The following is a 23,066-nucleotide window of genomic DNA, read 5'->3' on the forward strand; positions in this document are numbered from 1 at the left end:
GATGATGTTAATAAATTAGAGAGGGTTACAGAAAAGTAGTCAGAGTGCTGGGATTGACTCAAAAGAAAGGTTAAAAGAGATACCTAAGAATAGCTGGCCTAAACAAAACTTAGAGCTAAGGGATACATGAACCATCTGCAAGAATTTAGCAGAGGAAGGATTGCTTAAATCTGTTCTAGGTGGATAAAACTATGAGTAAGAGGATGAAGTAAAAAAAAGAGGTAAAAATGAAATGAGGTATTGGGAAGTTGACGGCTGGAATAGGGAATGATGTTTTCGTTCAGGGTCTAGGGGCTGAAGTTTTGCTTTTGTGATTTGGTTCCTTCCCCAACTTCAAACATGGCTGATTAATCCTGATGTTAGGGGAGTGACTAGTATGCAGGATTTGCATTATTGTAGGAACAGGTTGGCACGACCTGTGTTGCTAGAACCAGGTGTTTCCCAGAAGCAAGCTCCATGTGCAGGCCATATTGACTGATTCAGAGGTGATTGTGACATTGGCAGTGACTCACCTCTGCTGGGTGATCATCACCGAAGTAGAACCCTTATCCTTGTTAAAATTCAGACATCCTGGTTGGACACGTGCGTAGCAATAGACACCTGGAGCCAAATTCAGTCCATGTGATGCCAGTGGAGTCACACCTGCTTACATCAGTGCTGAAGTTTGTTTCTGGTGTCCCTGGAATGCATTTAATAGGAGACAAATTGAAAGCTCTTATTGGACCTGCCTCCACTGACCCTGCCTATGCTAAGGAATTTTTGTCTCCTCAGCGTGTCTTGTGTAAGCTGAGAGATGATCCCTCAGATGTTGTACATATGCACATATATATTTGTTGGAGACAACAGTATGTTTAAGTATCCCTACGATGCAGGCTGTGTTTTGCAGGGCTGGTAATTTCTATAACTTTGTACATTATCAACCTTGGCAGCGCAAGGTTTTGACCCATTAACAATAATGTAACATGTCGGTGTGGAACACCTGTGTAAGTCACACTGGGCTCCAGAGAGGACAGATGGCCAGGTTTCCTGGGGTAGCTGCTGCTGTGGGTACTTGCCAGTAGATGGCAGTGGAGCCTGTAATAGTCTGCTTACCTATACACCAGAACAGAAGCAGACACACAGCGGGTGCATCTACACGAGGTGGTTACTGCGCATTAACCCAATAACACTGCGCAGTAGCGTGGAGGTTAAAAACTGTACTAATAGCCTATTGTGCAGTGCTTTTAGGCTGATGTGCAGTAAGTGTCACAAAATAACTGCAGGTGCTACTCTAGTTACTGCACATTTAGTTAGTACTTCATTAAACAAGTACTAAACTAAATGCGCAGCGACTAAAGCATATTAATGAATCTGTAGATATGCCCAATATCTATTGCAGTATAGTTTTACCCTCATCTTCCCCAGAGGAACTCTACACTGGATTCTAGTAAGTCATACCAGTGTGGGCCTGTATGTTGTATGTCTGCTCCAATGATTTCTCAGTCAAGGTGACACGGCAGCCTGGGATGCTGTCGGACCCTTTTAAGGGTACCACAGGGTGCTGTGCAACTTGAGCACTGTTAAGTGGGCAAATGCCTACACATGATCCACAGGATAAACCCAGAGAAAATATCACTTCTGGAAGGTGAAGATATAAGGTTTTCCCTAATGTGGTTTGTAACCCAGTGAGTTACTCAAGGCAACCTAATGTTAAATTGTAAGTGTTCCACTGGATAGTGTACTCGATGGGGGTCCAGGACTCTGGGGCTTCATCAGTAACTTGCTAAGTGACTTTCAGCAAATTACTTTGCTTCTTTGTGTCTCATTTCACCCTCCTTAAAGTAGGGCAGTAACACATCATAACCTTTTAATGTATTTTGATACTGGTGGGTGAGCTCTAATATTGAAAATGCATTGGGGTCTATTCATTGGCATAGTCTACATGAGACTGAAGCTAAAACTTGTCTCTTGCCTCTGTTTCTTTTCAAATGGCACCAGAAGATAAGAGAAGAGGATTCACTTGCCTAACCTTTCTCTGACTGCTCAGCTAGTTTCACCCCAGACTGGGCTGCCATATGCGGCTCCCCTTACGGGTCACTGCTGCTGTACAAAGCCATTAAAACAAGAGGCTTGCCCTCATTTTCAGATTAGGGGTTAGTTAGTGAGTATATCCAGGATCCACATGTCATTCAGCAGCTTGGGCAGTGTACAGTAAATAAAGGACTTTATTTTCCCAAACCAGGCTTTTGATTGTCCGTACAAGAGGCCTTGAAAGTTACAGACAGAGTCGATAGGTGATTTATAGAAGGAAGGAAGGGGAGGGGGCAAGGATCGTTCCCTCATTAACAATCAGAAACCGATAGAACAGTAGCCATGAGTAGCGAGTTTGTTAGAGGACCTCCAGGCCTTCTGGAGAGTCACAACCGCATTTGGTACGGCTTAGGAAAAAATGCTGTTTTACAGCTGGCAGCTACAGTCAGGGGTGCAGAAATGGGTGTGGAATTGCATTGTCTTGTAAAGCCATTTTTTTTTAAAAGCAGGGAGAGGAATAATAGCCTGGCAGTATGGTACCACCCATCTGAAATGCAGAGCCTTGAGCCTTAGGGTAACTATTCCTGAGCAGGTTGTGGGATCTCTGTGCCTCCCTCTTTAAGGACCCCACGACCTTGGAGGGATGGTCCAGGCAGTTTGGCTCATCTGTCTTGTGTGTTCTCAGCAGGAGTGACCAATGGCTTTGGGAAACATGTGGAAAGCGGGTCTGACTCAGAGTGCAGCTCTGGCCTTGGCAGCAGGCTGACATTTGAAGCCTGCAGGTAAGTCCTCATTTACTCAACCTCCCCCACAGTAATGATACCCACTGGTTTACTTGGCTATTCCTACTAAGACAGCTTCATTGTTTAAAATCCACCTGAAAGGGTTTTTTTTACCTTTTGTATCAATACTGGGGCTGAAAGCCAGGATGATTTTTGATCTCCATTATTAACTCTCAAGGCAGGGGTTCCAAAACAGTTCATAAGTCCCGAGAAAGTGCTTGATGTTTCAGATGAACTGATGTATATACTGAGGTCACTCAATGCACACAAACATGCTTACACGCACCTCTGTGTTACCAGATGATAAGTGTCCGCCACTTACTGGCACTGTGGCCTTCCTCTTACTGTAAAAGCACAAGTAACATATGTGACAGTAGCTTCATAGACTCATAGAAGAGTAGAGCTGGAAGCCACCTCTGGAAGTCAGCTAGTCCAACCCTCTGCCTGAGGCAGGATCATCCCTATCCAAACCATCCCACGCAAATCCTTACTAATCTATTAACTAAAACAACACAGGCTACCCTGTCTCACAACCACAAGTGACAGCACCCCAACTTGGTGCCCAGGTAAAGCAGGGGGACAGCAGTGGCCAAAGTCCTGCTGCTGTGAGGGTTGTTAAAATACACTTGAGAGGTTCAAGAATACTTGGCCTCCATAATTTATTTGTATGTGTTGTGAGAGGTGGGCAGAGAATGCCTGACATGGGATGGAGGAGCAAGATTCTCTTTGATTTTAATAAACTTTTCAGTAACTTCCACATCTCATGACCCACCTCATCACCTTTGATAAGCCCGTGGGAGTTGTGACCTGGCAGCTGAGAAACACTGTACCAAGCCAGCAATCCCCAGATTTCCTGTTCAATCTTCAGGTCATGCAGACCACTGAGGGTTCAGAGGGCTGCAGGAAGGGAACCACTGCATAATTGTATACTCTTTCCCCTAAGTAAATGCGTATTTAGTCTTGTAAGAGCTTGATCCTGCATAATTAGACTCCCCATGGACACTGCTTTGCATGATTGGGACTGGGGTTTTTTTTTTCCCTTAACAAATTATTCTGCACTGGGACTAAGCCACAGGGGCATGTTTAGAATGAAACCATCTCTGCTATACAGTGTCCCAAAATATTAACTGTCAAAAGATGTATGCAGTTTTGCTATTGTAGCCAAGATTTGATTTGTGTCCTCCTTATAAACCTATTTACAGAGGCTTCAGATTTGGCAAAAGAAAAAATTGTTCTGGACTGAAAGTCACATAATATAATTTAACACTAGAGCAAAATCTGTGAGGATTGGTACATTGGATTTAATGAAAAATCTTCAAAATGCATATTCATATGACACAACAATATAGAAGCTAGGATTTATTAGAAGCCTTTTTTATTTAAAAATAGGTTTGTTTATAGTTGTGTAAGAGTGATGTTGTAGCCATGATGATTCAGAAATAACAGCTAGGGTGTCCAGACTGTGGAATAAGCTCCCTCCAGAGGTGGTGCAATCGCCTACCCTGGAAATCTTCAAGAGGAGACTGAAGGGGCACCTTGCTGGGGGCACCTGACCCCCGTTGTCTTTCCTGCTTGGTGCAGGGGGCTGGACCCAATGATCTTCCAAAGTTCCTTCTGGCCCTTTACAAACTATGACTCTATGAATATCCTTTGAAGAATGTCTTGTATTTGAAAGCTTGTTTAACTTTATTCCAACTACATAGTGGGTCCAATAAAAGAAATCACTCCTAAGAAATTCTTGCCTCTCACTCTTTTAAAGGTAATTTTTTGCAGAAAGTTAGTTCATAGCATGAACTAATCCTTTAAATACACTGACAAATACTTGGAAAGGTTTGCATTAACAGGCTCTAAAAGGTCTACATCATCATCTGAGCAGGATGAACAAGTGTTGATCAGTGTTAGTGCCAGCTGGAGTTTGTAGCAGAGAATCCTTTCCCATTCCATTCGATTTGGATGTGTCAAGACTGACTCAAAGAACACATCTGTTTAAAGCTTTAAAGGAACAAGAAGGTTTAATGGTTCAATGATCTAAGAACAGGACCAGTAGTCAGGATCTCTGCAGTAATTGTGTCTCTGCCATTGGCAAGTCATTGAAGTCCTTTTGCCATGGCTTCTTCATCTGTGATGCGAAGGAAATGAATGACATTAAGTTCGCAAACAAGCGTGCGAAGTAGTTGGTTAATATTTGTAAGGTACTTTAGAGCTGAAAAGTGCTGTCTAAGTGCATATTGTTATAATTGCAAGCAATTCAGACATACAAAATTACATTAGAGTTGTGTGACGCCCATAAAACAAGGAATGAAAAATGAGCTGACATCTCATGGAAAACTTAAACAATTATTCTATTTGGGATCGTTTCTGTTTACTGGGTGGGTTTTTTTTTCATTTTTTCAACAGCATTAAATCCACTTGCACTTAAAATAAGCGGTTACTAGGAAACTATTATAATGTCACAAATTAAAGATTTCAGCCAAAGAACAAGAAATTAGGAGTCAGTAATTGCTCAAGATGTAGGGAGCCTGCTTTCAGAAATATTCCTAGTAGTAAAGAGCAAGAATAAAGAGAGAAAATCTGAGGTTAGGGTCCCATTCTTTATATACTAGAGTCTTACTGAAGATAAGATGAGCTGCTCTTTCATTCTCCAGGGTCAGAACACAACTAGGCAACAACCTCTTCTCCATTTTTGACATTAAGGTTCTTCAACATGCATTTCTTCAGTGGGTTTCTCCCTCAGGTTCAGAGCCAGATTTTCAGTGGGTGTCCAGAGCTGAACATGCCCAAATTGGGATTGCATCCAACTAGCATACATCAGAACAGATGTATTGATAAATTTTGCAGTAGCAGTTCTGCAGGTGGTGTTCCTTCTACTTTAAGACTGCAGCAGTCTTATGATTTCCCAGTATTTTCTGTGGAGCTGGGCAATCCAGTTACTTGGGTACTTTTGTAGGAAAAATGTATTTCCCCATAATGCTCTCCTTTCCATTTCTTTTAACAGTGGTTTGACTCCTCCAAAACGTAGTCGAGGGAAGCCTGCACTTTCTCGGGTCCCATTCTTGGATGGTGTGAACGGAGACTCTGATTACAGCAGCTCAGGTGAGAATGATGACTAACGGTAAAGTTCTTTGGGGAAAGCACCGTCATTTTATCCTGTGCTTAGTTGCGTGACACCATCTGCACCTTGTCTGTGACTTGGGCTCCTTGCTGTTCTTGCAATACCATTAATAAACAGTTATAAAAGGAGTGTCCCTGAAAATGACTTCCCTACTTTCAAGGTCTGTGATGGTCATTTTCTGGGCGCCATACATCAGTGTAGTTAAGCCCTGGGCTTCTAATACTCTCCAAGGCAATCCACATCTAGCTCAGTGGGGGCTGATCTTTATGGCTGGACTACAGTCTTGCTTCACTATGCTGCTGTAGACCTGTTCTCTGCTCTGGCTCCTGTCTCAGTGAAAACCATTCTTTTCATAAGCTTGTGCACTCAGCTTGTGAGATAAGCTTACAGTGAGGGGCTACTTCCACGGGGATTAGAAAATGTAAGGATATTTTGTATGCTGCAGCATACACTTGCAGTTTAATAGTGTCTCAATGCTTCAGGCATTCTGAATCTCACCCCCATTTCAGTTTTTATGGGCGTTTTTCATATTCATTGTGATTCCCAGTAAAATCTGTGTATTGGCTTTTCTCCACAAGCAAAACACTCTCACTCTGCCTCTGAGAAATTCACTTTAATGAAAACGCTTTCTTTCCCAAGGCCAGAAGGTATCAGATTACTTCTTCTTGTCCTGAACAGATCTTTTGTAACACTTCTGACTTTGATAAAAAATAGCCACTAATATCATTCCTTCAACAAGAACCAGACATTCCCTGCAGGGATCAAACAGCCCATGAAATGTGACAGCGCAATGGCCTTCATATCTGTACTCCACCAGAAAAAAGTGCTGCCTGAAAAATGGTTCAGCTTTATTTCTGTATAGCTCTACTGACTTTGGTGTTGGTTTCAATAGAGTAACCCCTACTTATCTGCAAACTGAATCTGATCGATATTTCTGTATGTGTCATTGGGGTTCAGCTATTAGATCAAGTGTAGCAGTGATCCCAGTTCCCATTAAGAGGCTATAACCTTAATTTAAAATGCAAGGCAAACTATATGTGTTAACATGAATAAAGTTGGGCTTTTGCCATGGGGATGTCAGACTGCATGATTTTCTACCAGTGTTTTATGTGCGTTGTTCATAATTTGTTATACTTGGGAAACTTCATGGATTAGGTGATAAAATAGCTGGACAAACCTCATGGTAAGACATGCAACAAAGCTCTGGGCCATGTGGCTGGTTAAGGAAAGCCAGATGCCCTGTTGCAGCACCCGGGCAGCACAAATGCACTTTTGTCATTTCTCAGTGACAATATATTTCCCTTTGGGGTTATGAGGGTTTTTCCCAGGTACACAGTAATTAAAAAACAGCTTTGTAATGGAGGAGGCAATATGTCATGGTTAGAGATGGGATTGCAATGTAGAATCCTTCTCCTGACTGTTACCCGTTTGCCATACAGTCTTGAGCAAATCATTTCCCTTTTCTTTGCCTCAGTTTCCCCAGGGGTATAACATGATTGATCCCTTTTTAATGATCTTATCAATGTAGGATTCTCGTTTCCACAGCCTGTGCCTCCAGTGTGTGCGCTGAGAGAAACTCCTGTCTCTTAAGACTTTTGACCCTTTGTAGCACCCCTAGCAAGACCTGTGGGCTCTGGACCACTGAACATGCTTTAATTGCAAGTATCTTAGGAGTGCCAGAAGATTCAGAACAGGATTCAGAATGCAGAACAAGAAGCAAAAGCTTCCCAGTATCCTCTATTGCACGTGAAACTATCACCAGTAATTTTTCTTTTTCAAAATGAAACTGTCTGAACCATGTTTCCTCACAACCCTTCTTATAGCTGGTGAAATTCACCCCTCTACAGAGCACTAGTGCTAAAGTCACGTTTCTGAAGACCTGCTTTGAAGGTCTGTGTAGTGCATAGGTTTTGAGCTGGCTCTTAGCACAAGGGGAGCCATTGCCAATGACTTGTTTACAATGGCACCTTCCCCAAGAGCCCCGTGCTCATGGCTCCTACCTGCTACTTCGCAAATAATAATAATAAGCTTTGCACAATTGATCTTAATCATAGGTGGACACATGCTGGTGTCCAGCTTCCAGGACTTAATGGCTTATTTGTAAAGCCAGATTGTCCAGTGAGATGGATTGAAACAGGAGGGAGAGCTTGTGTTGCACCAGACAAAGAAAAGGGAAGCTATGGGGGAGCAGTACTTCCCAGACCCTCCTCCAGTCCCTCTGACTCTAACTCCTCATCCGGTGCTGTGTGTGGATGGGAAGCAGCTTTGCACAGAAACTGAGAGCAGGGACAGAGAAAGCAGCAGGGGTCCAAAAGAGTGACTTGCATTGGTTTTTGTCCTCTGTGTTACTGACAATGAAACAATACATGTGCATACATCCTCATGGCAATGTGTATCCTCGAATGGGAGAAGGGTGGGTTGAACGGATTTCTTTAAAGTTTAAAAAGGCAAGCTGAAAACACTGCTTATGCATTTTAACTACAACAATCAATCTCATCCGCATTAGCTGTTGCTGTGGTGAATGCGTAGGCTTTCTTGTCTGATTTAGTAGGCAGAGAACTGCACAAGCAGTTTTAAGTCATGTCTCTTTGTGTCCCCTTAGGCAGAAACCTCTTGATGTCCTTTGAGAGTCAGGCTGACCTGGAACCCTTGGAGCTTGTGTGGGCCAAGTGTCGAGGCTATCCGTCCTACCCTGCCTTGGTAAGTATACCTGTTGCAGGGGACTAGCTTTGTGCAGCAGCCCTTATAGCAGCACTGGACCTGGTGCATCATAGCCAGCGAGAGAAGGGACAGTTCTGCAAGCTCCTGTCATGGGTGCATTTTTTGTTTGCACAGTGAATTTCCACTTTTCTCATTGTTTCTGAGTATCGGGGAAATTACATAAATATGAATCTTGGTGCCAGGCATAGGATACCAAGCACACCCTTTCTTCTCCTAACATGTTCAGGGTATGAAGATTGCTATCTGTGCTGTTAGCAGCTGAGTGTGTAATTTCTAGGGCTGTCAATTAATCTCAGTTAACACACACTATTAACACATTAATCAGTGTTCACGTTAATTTTTTTAATGAGTTAATTGTGCATGTGGTTTTGGAGTCTGGGCTCCACTCCACTGCCATCACCACCACCTCTGGGTTGCACAGAGGACCTCAGGGTAGGCCTGGTGCGGGCTTTGGGCTGCTGCAGCAAAGCAGGGGTGGTGCTCACAGACACAGACAAGCAGCCGCGGCTTGCACACAGCCAGGAACGCAGGCCGGCAGCGTGTAGAGCACCACCCAGCAGGTAAGTCTGTGAGTCTGAGTTTTTAGCTGTGCAATTAAAATTGCGATTAATTGCAACTCATTTTTTTCATTGCACAGCTAATCACGATCAAATTTTTTAATTGTTTGACAGCCCTAGTAATTTCCCAAAGGCCAGGCATCTAGCACCAAAGGAAAAACACACATGCAGTCAATACATTTAGTTTGCTTGCACTGTTACTGCTGTTTCACAGGTACATGGTGGAAATTATAATGACCCCACTGACACCAGAGTACAGGAGAGTTTTGACAGCATACTGATGCTTACCTCTGGTTTTTATTTGCTTGCAGCCAGCAGAATTCCAATATGTGAACATGGACTCTGTGCTACAGTGTTCATAAACCAGGCAGTAGCCTAGGTAGGAGTCTAAGGTACAGAACAGTTGTTCTGCTGCCATATCCATATTGGTCAGCCAAGGCATCTCAGAGCCTTGTACTGCCACAACCAAAGTTAAGCTGTGCCTAAACATGGTCTCTAAACTGTTACATCGCTATACACAGAGCCTTATTTTTGGTTTGAAATCGAATGCAATCTGCTGCACTGGTAAAGCATCTTACCACATTCACCCCAGCTGGCCAGCAGCTGGGCCAAATCAGTCGTCCAGGCCAGTAAACTGCATCTTGGTGCCAAGGTCAGGAAGGGCAGAGAGTTGGGGTTGATTTTGTGTCTGGTGTTGTTTCAGTCGCCCCATGTACTTTGATGACATAAGCTCTGGACATTTTAGCATTCCTGCTTTATACAGCAGGAGTAGTTACCTGGGTATGTACATTTGCCCCAAATAACTGCATTGGGCATTTCCATAGAGCCACAGTGCTGGCATTGCCTGTCTGTACTTCTGAACTGCTGGCCTTGATCCAATACCCATATAAATCAGAAATAACTCCGGGAAAAAGTTAGATGAGTTGCAACTGGGTAAAATTGGTGCAAGACCAGATTACACTGGTTGGATAACCTCAAACCATTTACGTATTCACTTTTGGGAAAAATCCTCCTTACACAATAATACATTGAGTTTGCACCAAAGTGTTCATTACCAAAACACATATAAATTACATTCCATGTGTAATATCAGGCTCTTCTCGTAGCTGCATATTCAAGTCCTTTCCCTTTTGAGATCAGCCTCCTAGCTTGCAGCTTTAACCATTATTCTCAATATATTTGTGCCCCAGAGATAAACCCTCTTCTAGAAAGGCCCTGTAAAGGGAGTTACTCCCTGGAGCAGACAGGTGCATCTTGCTTACTTGCTATAGTTTACTTGAAATATCTAGCTTGGACATACCAAAAAAAAGGGTTGCAGATAAATTGTTCATCCCCTGCAGCCCTTCTAGGCTTCGTGCTTAATCATGTGGATCAGAGCATGTGGACAGCACTGTAGTACAAATACTGAATTACAGGCATCATAATAAATATTGTCTTTTTCCTTAGTTCTCTCCAGACTTAAATCCCTCTGGGCGCATCTACACAAGATGTTTACTGCGGAGTTGCCTAATTAGATCTGCCGTAAACATCTTAGCGTCTTCACCTGCAGCGCTATTAAGGTGGAGTAAACTAATTAACTCCGCTGTAGGTTGGCATTTGTAAATACAAGTACTATTGTACGGCATAGTTTTTTACTCTGTAGTGATGCACATGTAGCCACTGACGGGGCTGGCTGGGTCGCTGTGGAGGCTTCCTGCTGGCTAGCCCTACACTGGAGTACCCTCACGTCCCAGCCAGCCCCTCTGCAGCAAGTAGAGCAGGGGGGAGCAGCCCAGGGCTGGCAGGCCGACCCAGCCAGGGCTTCTCTGACCTGGCTCAACGTACTGCAGTCTTGGGTGCACTTTCAAACGTGGAGCCCAGGAGCAGTAAACTCTTGCACAGTATGTGCTGGAGTTTATTGCTATGTATTAATAGCACATGTAGTTGCACCTTCTGACTCCAAACAATTGGTCCTGGGCAGGTTTAGAACCACTGGTAAGTACAAATGCCTTTTGTTTAAGGAAATCCTGACTTTTGCCATCAAAAAGCTGAACGCACTTGTGTTCACTATATCTGTTCTCCCGTTTCCTTCAGGTTCCCCTGCCGTCAGCCCCATGCCTTGTTGTTCAGGCAGTACTAAGCAGGACTGCTTGTAGGGTGAATTTGAAGGAGGCATGGCATGGTGGAGTTTTCAGGCTAGTCATCTGTGTCCCTCATTTGTATCCACAGATAATTGATCCTAAGATGCCACGTGAGGGTCTCCTTCACAATGGCGTCCCCATCCCTGTCCCTCCCCTTGACGTGTTGAAGCTGGGGGAGCAGAGGCAGACAGAGGCAGGAGAAAAGCTCTTCCTTGTCCTTTTCTTTGACAACAAGAGAACCTGGTGAGTAAACAGAGATGGACTGTGAGAAGGGGAATGCAAGAAGGAAGCTTCAAAAGGATCTGGGAGACAGGAGAGCGCAAAGCTTGCTTCTTATTAAGGCAAATTCAGAGTGGAGAATTTAAACATACAGTAGTTGGGAAAATCTCAGTGGAGGGGCCTGCCTTCCTCTCCTGTGCCTGAGTGCATGTTGGTCAAGTCCCTCACTTACATCTTTAATGGCAGGGAGAGGCATTTGCATAATATCCTTCACCCAGGGTTTGCAGGATGCTTTTACAGCAAGAATACTGAGATGTATGAAGAGCTAATTTTACAGTCAAAATCGGCAGTGAATAAAAAAAATCCATTTGACTTTAAAAGCAGAAGCAAACAGAGCAGCCGTTTCTACTGCTGTGAAGAAGCTTTGCTAAAAGCTTTAAGGTAACATTTTCAAAATGTTAAGTTTATTCCTTATTTAAACACCTAAGCCAGTACCTGGGTTTTTCAGAGGTGCTGAGCTCCTGCTGCTTCCTATTTGTTTTAACCTTCAAGGCACAGATTGAGATGTAATTCAAGACATCCACGTGAAAATTTCATCCCTAGGCCTCAAAGACTTTATCAGTCTATCTCAGACAGACTAAGAACCCCCACAGATTTTGGCCTCAGTATATGTCCTGGTTCATACAGCAACAAGAGACCAGTTAGATGCAAGGCACAAACCAGCAAATGCCATTAGAAATAAACCATAATGTCAAGTCAGTACATGAAACAGTGTACCAATTGTAAAAATTGAATGCTGCACTGGGAGAGGTGCGACCCTATGATGGTGCAGACAGCCCTGTTCTGAATGAGTGGACTTAATTAACCAAGACCTCCTACAAGAGAAGAGGAACCATGCGAGCAGGCAATATCCAGGTGCACCTGTGATCGTTGCTGCAAAGAGCTGACAGTGGGAATAGAGCAGACACGGAATAGATGGGGTGCATGAGGAAGCCCAAAGCAGGGAACAAATGCAGTTTTTCTTCCTCTGTTGTTCTTGACTTCTGCTCTCATTACAAAAATGAAATGAGGTGGGAGTTGGAAAGGAACCTCTGAAACGAGGCACCTCGGTTCCATGTCAATAGGATGTGTGTTCGTAACTCGAAAAATCGCTGCCCTTTTCTTTAGAAGGGGTTTGAATAGAGAAAGAGGTGGCGGCTTGGCCACCCAAATAGGAAGGGCATTCTGTATGTGGGGGTGGGAGTAGAAGAAAGGAAAAGGGCAGGCTGCTGATGGTGGGGGAAGGGATGAATAGTGCACTAAGGCTAGCATCACTGGTGGAGGAAGAAGGGCAGGAGACCAGACTGAATAGGGTACAAAGTGATAAGTGAAGTGCTGCTCCCTGCAACACCGCAGGCTGAGGCCAAGGGAGCGCTTCTTGGGGAGCAAGTGAAGTATTCTCAAGACTGAAGTGTCCTCTTAGAGTGGATTTCTGTACAGATGGCACCAAGGCTTAGGGATCAAAATGGATGTACTACTCATCTCGTGAAACAAGCCTCGGCATATGAAATCAACAGAAAGAATGAGAGAAAACCCATAGGTAACTGTATGTAAATGAAGTATAATAATAAAGTTACATTAATACACTAATTGACAGATTACATTTCATAAAGCATCCCTACCTATGGCAAAAATGCAGCAGTAATTACGAATACAAGAGCACTCTGTGAGATAAACACAATTTTTAACACAACAGTTACTAACGCAGCATTAGCAAAGCGAGTGGCAGCTCTAGATAAATGAAGACTAGAGGAGCAGTATTCAAAAGGAGCATCAGATGGGTGTTCTTTTACAGAAGGCGGAGCTGTTACAAGGGGAACACAAGGTGGTTGTCTAAGCCGACATGTTAGCTTAGGAGGTGCTCCTACACACAGAGACAACTGTATTAGTTACCAGGTTGCTGCTGTGACTCTAATGCTATTGACAGGGTAGATGAAGGAAGGCAACACAGGGGAAAAAGCAAGGCATGTACTGTTTTTCAGGAAGACTGAGCGTGGTGTGGGCTATGTATCCTTTGAGCATTTTCCCTTGCGCTGCAATGAAAATACGCTCAGGGACACATGCCTGTATTTTTTTGTTAGTAGTCTGCATTGTTTCAGCTTTCTTGATTACCAAAGCCATTTGATACAGTGCATGTTCTTCAAAAAGGCGCTAATGATTTTTAGCTGAAAATCAATGGCAGCACCGCACTTCCTGTTCCATAGTCATCAGTTTTGGAAAATCTAAATCCCAGCTTGTAATTGAAACTGCCTTCCCTATCAAAGTCAGCATTTCCTCTGCTGGGCCCACTGCTGTGAAGCAGGATCTCCGGTTTACTCTTTCAAAGTGACATCTTAGAGCCTTGATTACCTTTTGCTGTAAGGCAGAAATCAGAAGACTCCTTGTAGCACTCAAGGATAATGAGATTTTTAGAGTCAAATCCTGGTGACTGCAGTGAGATTGCATCTGTGTCAGTGAAGACAGGATTTGGCCCCTGACCTTGAACACTTCTTTGAGAAGACTGGAGTTAGTTAATAGCTTAACAGACAGACTGTACATCTTTAGTGTGGATGCAGCAGTTTGCATTGGGACATGTTAAGTGCTGGGGTCAAGCCTAATTTGGAAAACCTGCCCGCAGGTCCTGTCTACCAGAAAGCTCCTCTCTTCCTGGCAGGCACCCAGGCAGCTCTGGCAGCTAGGTTAAACCTCTTGGAGTGGTGACAGGCTTTCTCGGTAACTACTTCATGGCTCTGGATCTTATTTTCCATCAGAGTCCGTATCGATTCATCTGTGGAACACACTGCACAATGTACTGGCAGACCCAGGTTTTCTGGAGGATGGAGGTTGAATAGGGTTGAGTGAGGAGGCTCTGTTGGTCTAGAAAGGGTTTTAGTTTTTACTTTAAGTTTTACTTTCATCCCTTTTGTTAAAACCTGAGTAGTTCAAAACGTGTGGCATTCTTGGAGAGGGTGACTGGCTCATTATAAACTAACATGGGGAACGTAGCTGTTCCGTGGGAGGAGTGGGGAGTCTGGTACCTGTGGTGGCTTTTGGAGGGTGTGGGGAGGCTCTGGCAATGCTGAGCTCTCTGGCTGTTTCTTGTAAACTCAGGGCCAATTTCTGCCCCCTTTTGCATTTGTGGAATGAGGTCAGTAGACTTGGGAAATTCAGTTGGGGTTCTGCAAATCCAAAGATTTTTTTGCCCCATGATATGAAAGGGCTGGCAGTGTGCTTGGCCCGTGGGCACTGGCTGTTCTCTCTTGGGCACCCACTTGCGCTCTCAGTGACAGGGATTTTGCATTCTCTTTGGATTACAGGCAGTGGCTTCCACGTGACAAAGTTCTTCCCCTCGGAGTGGACGATACGGTGGACAAGCTAAAGATGATGGAAGGCCGAAAGACCAGCATCCGCAAGTCTGTCCAGGTGGCGTATGACCGAGCCATGATCCACATGAGCCGTGTACGGGGAGACCACCCCTTTGTCACATCACATTACCTGTAGGGAGTCACAACAGCCTTCCCCTCTTTTTTAAGCCCAGTGCTTGCACCTGGCACAGGGGACCTTCCATGCACTGAATGGCAGGGGATTTCTCCCTGCCAGGAGGAGGGTGATGGGGCGGGTGCTGCGTTTGGTCATGTTCTTACGCAAGATGCACTATTCCTAGCAGTGTGAGCAGCTCCTACAAAGAGTACCCTGATATGTGCCAAAAAGCCTGCCCAGGTTCCTTCTGAATGTGTCTTGTTGAAGAGCCGGCAGGAGAGGAAATTAGGTATTAGGTTGGAGCGGAAGGAAGATGTGAGGAGGAACTGCCTTGTGAGAGCTGCACCTTGGCAGGAGCTGGGGCCAGCTCTGCAGTAGGGGAGGAGCTGCAATCTGATGGGTGGACCTCAGGCCCCATCCTCTTGGGTTTTTAGTCTTCAACCAGCCCTGAGTAATTCTCTGGAACCTAGCACCATTGTAAATAAACCGGTGTCCTTGAGTGGAACCCCAGCTGGACTCGCTTGTGCCAAATTTACAATAACCATCACCGGCCTTTTTATTTTCAGTTTTTTTAAAACACTGGTTGTCCCACCACATCATTCTAAGTTCATGGCCTGGTGTTACTGGCATGACTCTCATGCCTATGTATATAATTGGTTTTCCCGAGAGTTTCACCACCATTAGAAAAGACCGAGACCATATTTTGATAACCCTCCCTGGCCCCTGCACACAGATGCACAGAGCTTTAAATACAAAAAACTAACAAAAAAAAAGACCCAATCTTTTAGGGGTTTGTGCATTTCCTAGAAGATTATTCAATAGTTTGATGTTTTAATTCTAATTTTTGTGGCTTTATAATTACTCCAAGAACATTTCCTGTTGCATCCTAATGCAGTATCATGTCTGGACAAAATACTTGTTTTTAACCTAATTTTGGAAGCACCTAATCAGCTCAAACAGCTTTATGGACATTAAGGTTGATCAGGGTAAGAGGAAGACATGACCGCTGTGTCCTTTTACGCACAGTCAGTTTAGAACAACTCATTTGTGTGTCAGCTGCCAGTTGCTTTCTCCCCTTTTTTTCTACTGATGGTCCCTTCAAAGTTTTCTTTCTTTCTTTCTTACTGATGGTTTGGATGGACTTAATTAAAGCTGCAACTGGATTCCTGCTTATCAGAGCACATTACCATTTTGCCTTTTCACTTTCAACCCTTCTCTACTCTGCGGGTCTCCAGCATCATGATCCACTAAGATTCCACCCAGCTCTGCAGATAACCCCGTTTCCCTTCTTTTGTATTGCAAGAACTGGGACAGCTGACGTTTGAAAACCGATGACAATACCTTTCTTTTTTATTAGCCAGGGACTCTTTAATTTCTCCTAGCTGTTCTGTTGTGTTTCATTTTTTTTTCCTTTAAATTTTAAGAACCAAAGGTGCAGAGCAAGATTGTATCATCATTTTGCTTTTTAACTCAATATTTTTTTATTATTTTAACTTTTTCATACTAAAGAGAATGTGGGGACAAAATAATAATAAATAAATAGGGGAATAATCACTGCCATTTCTACTTGGTCTACTTTTTTAAAGTACCACTTCTTATACATTGGGACATAGAACCACACTTTAGGGAAGATACCTGTAACATATAAAGATGGGGTATAGGATTTTGTAAAAATAATAATAATAATAATAATAATAATAATAATAATAATGCCTAAGGAGTGTGGATAGGGAAGGAAGATGTGTACATAGTTGTAAAATATTGTTCTAAATTATTCAGGCCTATAGTCACCATTCTTGAAGTCCTCAGTTGTGTTGCTGGGTCTTTTGTATGCACAGTGTAATTTATTTAAAGGAACACACACTTTTTTCCAGGTAGTAGCTCAGCTGTGGACTTGTGACCTGTGTATAACTGTTTTAAGATTTGGGGATTTTTTTTTCCTTTTTTTTTGGTTTTTTTTTTAAATGACATTTTAGAATTTGGATTGGCTAATATCCTGCTGTTGCTACGGGACCTAAACGTTACTGTCAGTCTGCTGTAAAGCACAGATCGCTCTATTTATTGTAGAAAGTGAGTTTATTTGCTTTCTAGAACTGTTTATATCAGATGGTATAAGAGAGGTAATAAGAAAATCTATGCTTGTAAAGAAAAAATTGCTAATTTTACCTACTATAATCTGACTGTCTGAGACTATATTTTCTCTCTGAGAAATAAATGTTCTAATGTAAAACCCTGTGGTTGTGTTGTCCTTGTGTTCAAGTGGGTAAAATATTTTTTCCTACCTCTGACAGCCTGTTGGAATGAGAAGCCAGGTAATACCGCGTGTAAAGACTGTTCTCTTGCCTGTTCTACTTTCCCTTCCCAGTGACAGGATCCGGGCATGAATGGCCCAAGCTAGACTTAGAAAAAATTTCCACTCAAAAGACAGGTGAGCCTCCCATAGGAATAAATAAGTTGACCTGATGTCTGGAGGGGACCTAGAAAAATTTCCGCTGGGTGAGCACACGTCTCCTTCATGACACAAGGCCACAGTTTTTATCTTCCGCCTGAACAGCAACTGCTTGGTCCTTCCTGGAGCCTTGCAGTTACGATGTCTTAACTTTGATCCTTCTTATTACAGTAGGATGAATGGCTCCCAGAGGAATGTCATGCAGAAGCCAATGAATACAGTCCTGCAGAGAGAACTCTTTCATCAAGACTGACGTTCGTTCTAGGCATCACCAAAGCCCTTTTGAAACCCCCGTTGGGCCCTGGTCTTGCAAATCCTTGTAACCTTCACCAGACCTTAGCACGCGCATACAGAGACTTGTGCCTAGAGGAATGGCTCAGGGTGTGAGGGATGAAGAGTGGCCATGCACTGACCCTCAACACAGCAGGGACTTTCACCCATGACAGACTCCTTGGGCCAGTGTGTCTGCTTCCAGAGCTATTGTGAGGCTGCCTTAATTCACCTGCTTTTCTTATCTCTGGGATGGTGGCTGTCATTCTGGCCTGATTGCTCTTGATTAAGAACACTGCTGCAAAACCTGTGACAGCATTGAAGTTAATCCAGTCGTATTTCAGGTGAAATCTCACCTGTCGCTAGTTGTGGGGGAGATTTGTCTGGGTCTGATTCTCATTTTGCTTCTATCAGGGCAAAATAGGAGGGATCCCACTGTCTGCTATGGACTCATCCTAGTATAGAGTTTGTGCCAAATGAGAACGACAAGCTAGAGCAGTGATTCTCACCCAGGGTGCTGCAAGATCCTTTTAAGGGTGCTACAAGATGCCACCCAATAGCAGCTCTGTTTGTGCAAACACGTACACAATGCCAAAGATAAACCCGGAGATTTCAAATGGGAAACTAGAGTGTCGGAGCCCCTTGTACCATGCACAGGGAGAGTGAAGGTCATCAGAATGGGGCTCCCAACCGCCAGCCCACAGAGCAGGGAGCCATCTGGTAGGAAACACTAAGGAAGGGTATGTCTTAAACCCTGCCCTCCTCGGAGACTAAGGTGCCCAATTCTGCAGGGAGCTGCCTATGTTAAACCAGTATTCACAGCCAAAAACCCTCTCCTGGACTCACTGCCTAAATCATCCTGTTTAAATATGGAGGGGGCGTCCTTGGACTGGTCCCGGTGTCCTTTCATGCAGGAGTTCAGAGATAGGAGCATTGGCCCTGATGTCAGGGACTGGAGATCTAGTCCGTCTTTAGTTGGAGGGGTGCAAACTTGCATGTTCCCCTCCCAGAGGCTGCCCATAGGCTGGTTTGGTATGTGGGACTCTCCACCCATTCTGCTGAAGCTAGGCCCCTTTGCAGAAAAAGATTTGGAGAGAGGGACTGTGACTTTAGTGCAGAGAAAGGGGGCTGGGTTACTGATCTGTGCCTTATGGACTGCTTCTGCCTTTTTTGCATTAGCTCTTTGGCTAGTGCACAGAAAGAGGCTGCTGAGCAGGGATGGGAACTCGGGTCTCTCACGTGAGTGTCTTTGTTGAGCTGCTGGGTCTTGCTCCCTCTCTCTGACTCGAATCCTTTGCTGCCTAGTGGCACTGGCTCTGCAGAAAAAACGGGAGACTGTGCTCAGCCAGATGAGGTGAGGTTACTGCTGTAGGAGGGGAGAGTTCTGGTTTTCAGTGTCCTCAGTCTAAAAGGGCCTAGAATCCAGGTCTCCCGCATCCAGGTGGGTTTCTAATCCCAGAGTCATTGGTATAAAGGGGGCATTATTTTTAAATGGAAGTGGCTGTGGCTGCTGTGCCTTGTGCAAATCCTGCATGTGGCACGTGCTTGGCCTGCTCTGACCTTGCCTATCGGAGGCCTCGCAGGCTCAGGTGTGAGGTAGGCACAAGACGGCAGCTGTCCTGGGCAGGCGCAGAGCAGGACTTTGGGTGCCAAGGGACCCTGCCTGATGCAAACCTCAGGCACTGACAGACATGCACTTTAGGGGTGAGCTGAGGGTTGAGGGTCTCACTCATGAATTTAGACACCTAAATCCCACTTAAGACCCACTTTCACGGCCTTAGTCCTTTTGCGGACCTGGGTCTCGGCCCTTACATTCCCATCTCCTGAAATGCCAGGCAGTGGGTGATGTGATCTGCCAGCAGAGGGAGGCAAGGACCAAACAAGACGTGCAGTTGGGCGGGTGGAGAGTTTCTGACCCGCTCAGTCTGTATCAGTCCTTTTCCATTTGACACTTTTGCTTGTTTTTTTACCTAATCCCCAACAGTGTCTTGGTAACATGACCTTTCCCATCTCTCCGCGCAGCTGGGTTTTTCTCTTGCACCTTGTTTAATGCAGCATCCCTTCTCTGTGGTCCTGACAATGCGTGTCAGTGGTACCTTGCGGCCCTGCGGCACATGGGGAGGGAAGAAGCGTGGTGACGTGGTCAGTGTGCTGACTCCAAGGCCATCAGGTGGGTAATGAGCAAGCGTCGCTTATCTGGCGGCTATTTGTTGGCCCGTGTGATGTGAGCTGTTGCTCTCAGGCCAGTTCCTAGTCAGCATGGTACAAACCAGCCAGTTCCAGCCTGGAGGGTCCCAGCAGAGAGACCAAAGCCTGGAAGAGCTCTAGGAACTGAACTCCCTTTGCATTCGTCAGGATGGATGCCCCCAGCCCGGGCTCCTGGCACAGCAAGGGGGAGTTCCCAGGCTCTGTGCTATTTTGCTCCTCGGAGGCTGATGTTGTCTTTAAGTCTTGCCTCTCGAATGCATCTCTCGCGCACTCGTGGAGCTGTGCTGCTTCTATCAGTGGTTGGGCCGTGGCCACAGATTACATCAGGGAGGAAGCTTGGTGACCCCTGCCCAGACCAAACTGTGGTCTCCCAGTGGAAGCTCCCTCTTAGCCAAGTGACAAGGGGCACGCAGTCCTGATCTGACCTGTTCCCACAGAGACCACCCCCCTTGCACACTGGGGGCAGAGGGCCATGTGTGCTGCCTGCTCTGAGCAGGCCATGATCCAATAAAGACATCCAGTCAAAGGGAATCTTCTGCCTGATCACCATGAGCTTGGGATTGGGTCCTTACTCCCCGACTGAATCCAGCCTTCAAGTGCTTAAAATAGCCCCATCTCCAGCTGATCTGAAGATTACAAACTTTGCAGAAAGATGCATGGAAAAAAACCCCTCACCCCAGCCTTGTGGCTTTTCTCCTTCCCTGGCTTGTGCTGAGGCAGTACCTGGCATTTGCCCTCAGTGTCTTGCTTTGAACCTTTGTTGGTCTCTGCTTCCCACCTTCCTGAAATGTGCTTTTTGGGGGGGTTCAGACATCCCGATTCATGAAAAACCCTGGTTTCTGGTAATCTCCTTTCCCTGGCGGTGGCAACCGTCGATCCTCCTGGATCGTGGTGTATGCATGAGGGCCACCCAGACCTTCAATGCATATGCCCGGGCAGGAATTTTTGGAGGAGTGGAGGCTCCCTTCCCTGGCAGCCTCTCTGCTATCACGTTCCTGGCCCCTGGTCTCAAGCTGCTTGTACAATACCCAGGAATTAAATTCCCACCCCCCCAATAGATTTGTCCTTTTGAATATTGCTGCCTTTGATGTGAAGGCCATACTGCCAGTGTCAGTGGGAGGGGGAGAGGGAGGGCTCCATGGTGGATGGATCAATTCTGCTTTCATTTGTGCAAACTCCGTGTGGAAGGAAAACCATTGGGACCTTGTGCTCCTTCCTTTCACTTGCTGCATGGGAGGAAAGTGATGCCAAGTTGCTGGCAGTAACTGTGCCCAGGATGATTGATGCCAAGGCCGGCCTGTCTGTTCCATCTCCCGGCCCTCTCTCCGAGCACAACCTGGCTCAGAGCTGCTTGACCACCAGAGTAGCAGTGGGGGGAAGCACATCAGTCTAAAACTCACATTTTCTTTGAGTGGCTGCTGGTTCCCAGATGGGACGGTGTCACCGGTGAACCCATGGGGTGAGGATTTGGACACACGGCCACCTCTCCCTTCATCTTTCTGCTTGTTTTTTGCCTTTGGTAGATGCTCGCAGGCCTGTCTGCTCCAGTTGAGTGAGGCTGGTGCCCCTGGAGAGGCTCAGGAGAAAAAAGATTCCTCTGGGAAGTTTCTGCTTCATTTTGGGCTGGAGGGTTGCCCGTATCATGGGAGACTGGGCGGCTGCCGTGAGTGTGGGAGGCCCAATGTCCTGCGGGGATGGGGCAGCCAGGATGGGGTGGGCCTCATATGAGAGCTTTCTTCTATTGGGGGGGTGGGGGGAGGTGGCTATAGAGAGACCACATTGTGCTTGAAGGTTTGGGCTTCATGGAGGAGGAGAGAGTAGCTGGTAGGGGCTGGATGGCCACCCTGCTATACCTATATATACCCCCATTGGCACAAAGCAGGGAAAGGCAGGTTTGCACCTTGGCATGAAGATTTCCAGTGAGATCTGGTAAAGCCATCTTGCAAGGATGATCTGTGCTGCCTCTCAATTGTGGATTGGGAAGCCTGTGGAAAAAAAGTGACAAAAATGGATGCGTCGGCAGCACCCCTCATTGGTGCCTGAAATTATGTCTTTCCGGGAGAAATGTGTAGTGTGATAAATCATGAGCAATGAGCCCCATTTTACACTTGGAAGGGAAATACCAGGGACAGCTAGAGCCCAAGTTCCAGTTTGATTTACAAGGCAGGGAAAGCATGGATGGTATATTCATATTCTGTTAATACTTCAGTAGCAACTAGAGGTTTGCCATGAGAGACCGAACAAGGCAGCCTAGCCTCCCTGTGTGAGCAGATGCACAGCTTGAACAGAAAGGCTGCCCCTCCCTCATGGGGGTGTTTGCAAACTCTCTCTTTCCTGCTCTTTGGAAAGTGCAGCGTTATTTTCCACCGGCTGATGCTATGCAAGTGTAACTGCTCTGAAAGAACCGGTCCCTCCTCACCTGCCCACCAGCTCCCTGGACCAAAATAACAATGCCTTTTGTGAGCTGCCCATCCATATCTGGATGAGCAAACAGCCAAGCAGAGAACTGTCTGGAGTCTCGTAGTGGCTTAGGTCACCTGATGGCGACTACCACGCTCTGGGGGCGTGCTGAGGGAGATAGGCGCACAGGTGGTTTTCTCTTCTGTCCTAGCAGCGAGCAGACGTGGAAGACGGCATGAGACATGCATTGCAGAGACCAACTGGCGGCTTCGGAAATGGTGTCTCGAGGTGGGCTTTGGCTTCCTTGACAACGACCTGCACATCACGACGAGAGACATGCTCGGGTGGGATGGGCTCCACCTTTCCCCTAAAGGTAAGCGTGTGTTTTCTTCTAGGTTGGCGGATCTCCTCCGGCGGGCTTTAAACTAGGCTCATAGGGGAAGGGGAAGATGAGGGCAGAGGAAGTCTTGGATTGCCAAACCAAGCAGCACCCACAAGTACAGCTCAGCCTAGACCGACGAGCGGCACATATACCCCAGTCAGCAACAGGGGCCAGGGCAATGCCAAGATTAGGGGGCCAGTGCCCACATCCGCAGGAGGCCTCAAATGCCTCTACGCAAACGCTCGTAGTCAGGGAAACAAGCAGGAGGGACTTACCTTCCTGCTAACTGATGCCAACCCAGACGTAGTGGGGCTCACTGAAATGTGGTGGGACCCAAC

General features: G+C 45.7%; 1 protein-coding gene across 3 annotated transcripts in view; it reads left to right on the forward strand.

Annotated features, from left to right (window-relative positions):
* The window catches only part of BRPF3 (bromodomain and PHD finger containing 3), a 30,276-nt gene extending 13,024 nt beyond the window's left edge, over positions 1-17,252 (forward strand). Inside the window, exons 8-12 of one of the 3 annotated variants that reach the window (XM_019513780.1) lie at positions 2,696-2,792; positions 5,788-5,885; positions 8,507-8,604; positions 11,391-11,545; positions 14,857-17,252. In XM_019513780.1, coding sequence (XP_019369325.1) covers positions 2,696-2,792; positions 5,788-5,885; positions 8,507-8,604; positions 11,391-11,545; positions 14,857-15,040 — 632 coding nt within the window. In that variant the 3' untranslated portion in view covers positions 15,041-17,252. Of the gene's footprint in view, positions 1-2,695; positions 2,793-5,787; positions 5,886-8,506; positions 8,668-8,880; positions 9,003-11,390; positions 11,546-14,856 lie in introns of those variants that run through there. The other 2 variants (XM_019513781.1, XM_019513782.1) reach the window with 2 other exon arrangements.
* The last annotated feature ends 5,814 nt before the right edge of the window (positions 17,253-23,066 follow it).

Source organism: Gavialis gangeticus, unplaced genomic scaffold (assembly GCF_001723915.1).
Source record: "Gavialis gangeticus isolate Ggan-Ray unplaced genomic scaffold, GavGan_comp1, whole genome shotgun sequence".
Taxonomy (NCBI): domain Eukaryota; kingdom Metazoa; phylum Chordata; order Crocodylia; family Gavialidae; genus Gavialis; species Gavialis gangeticus.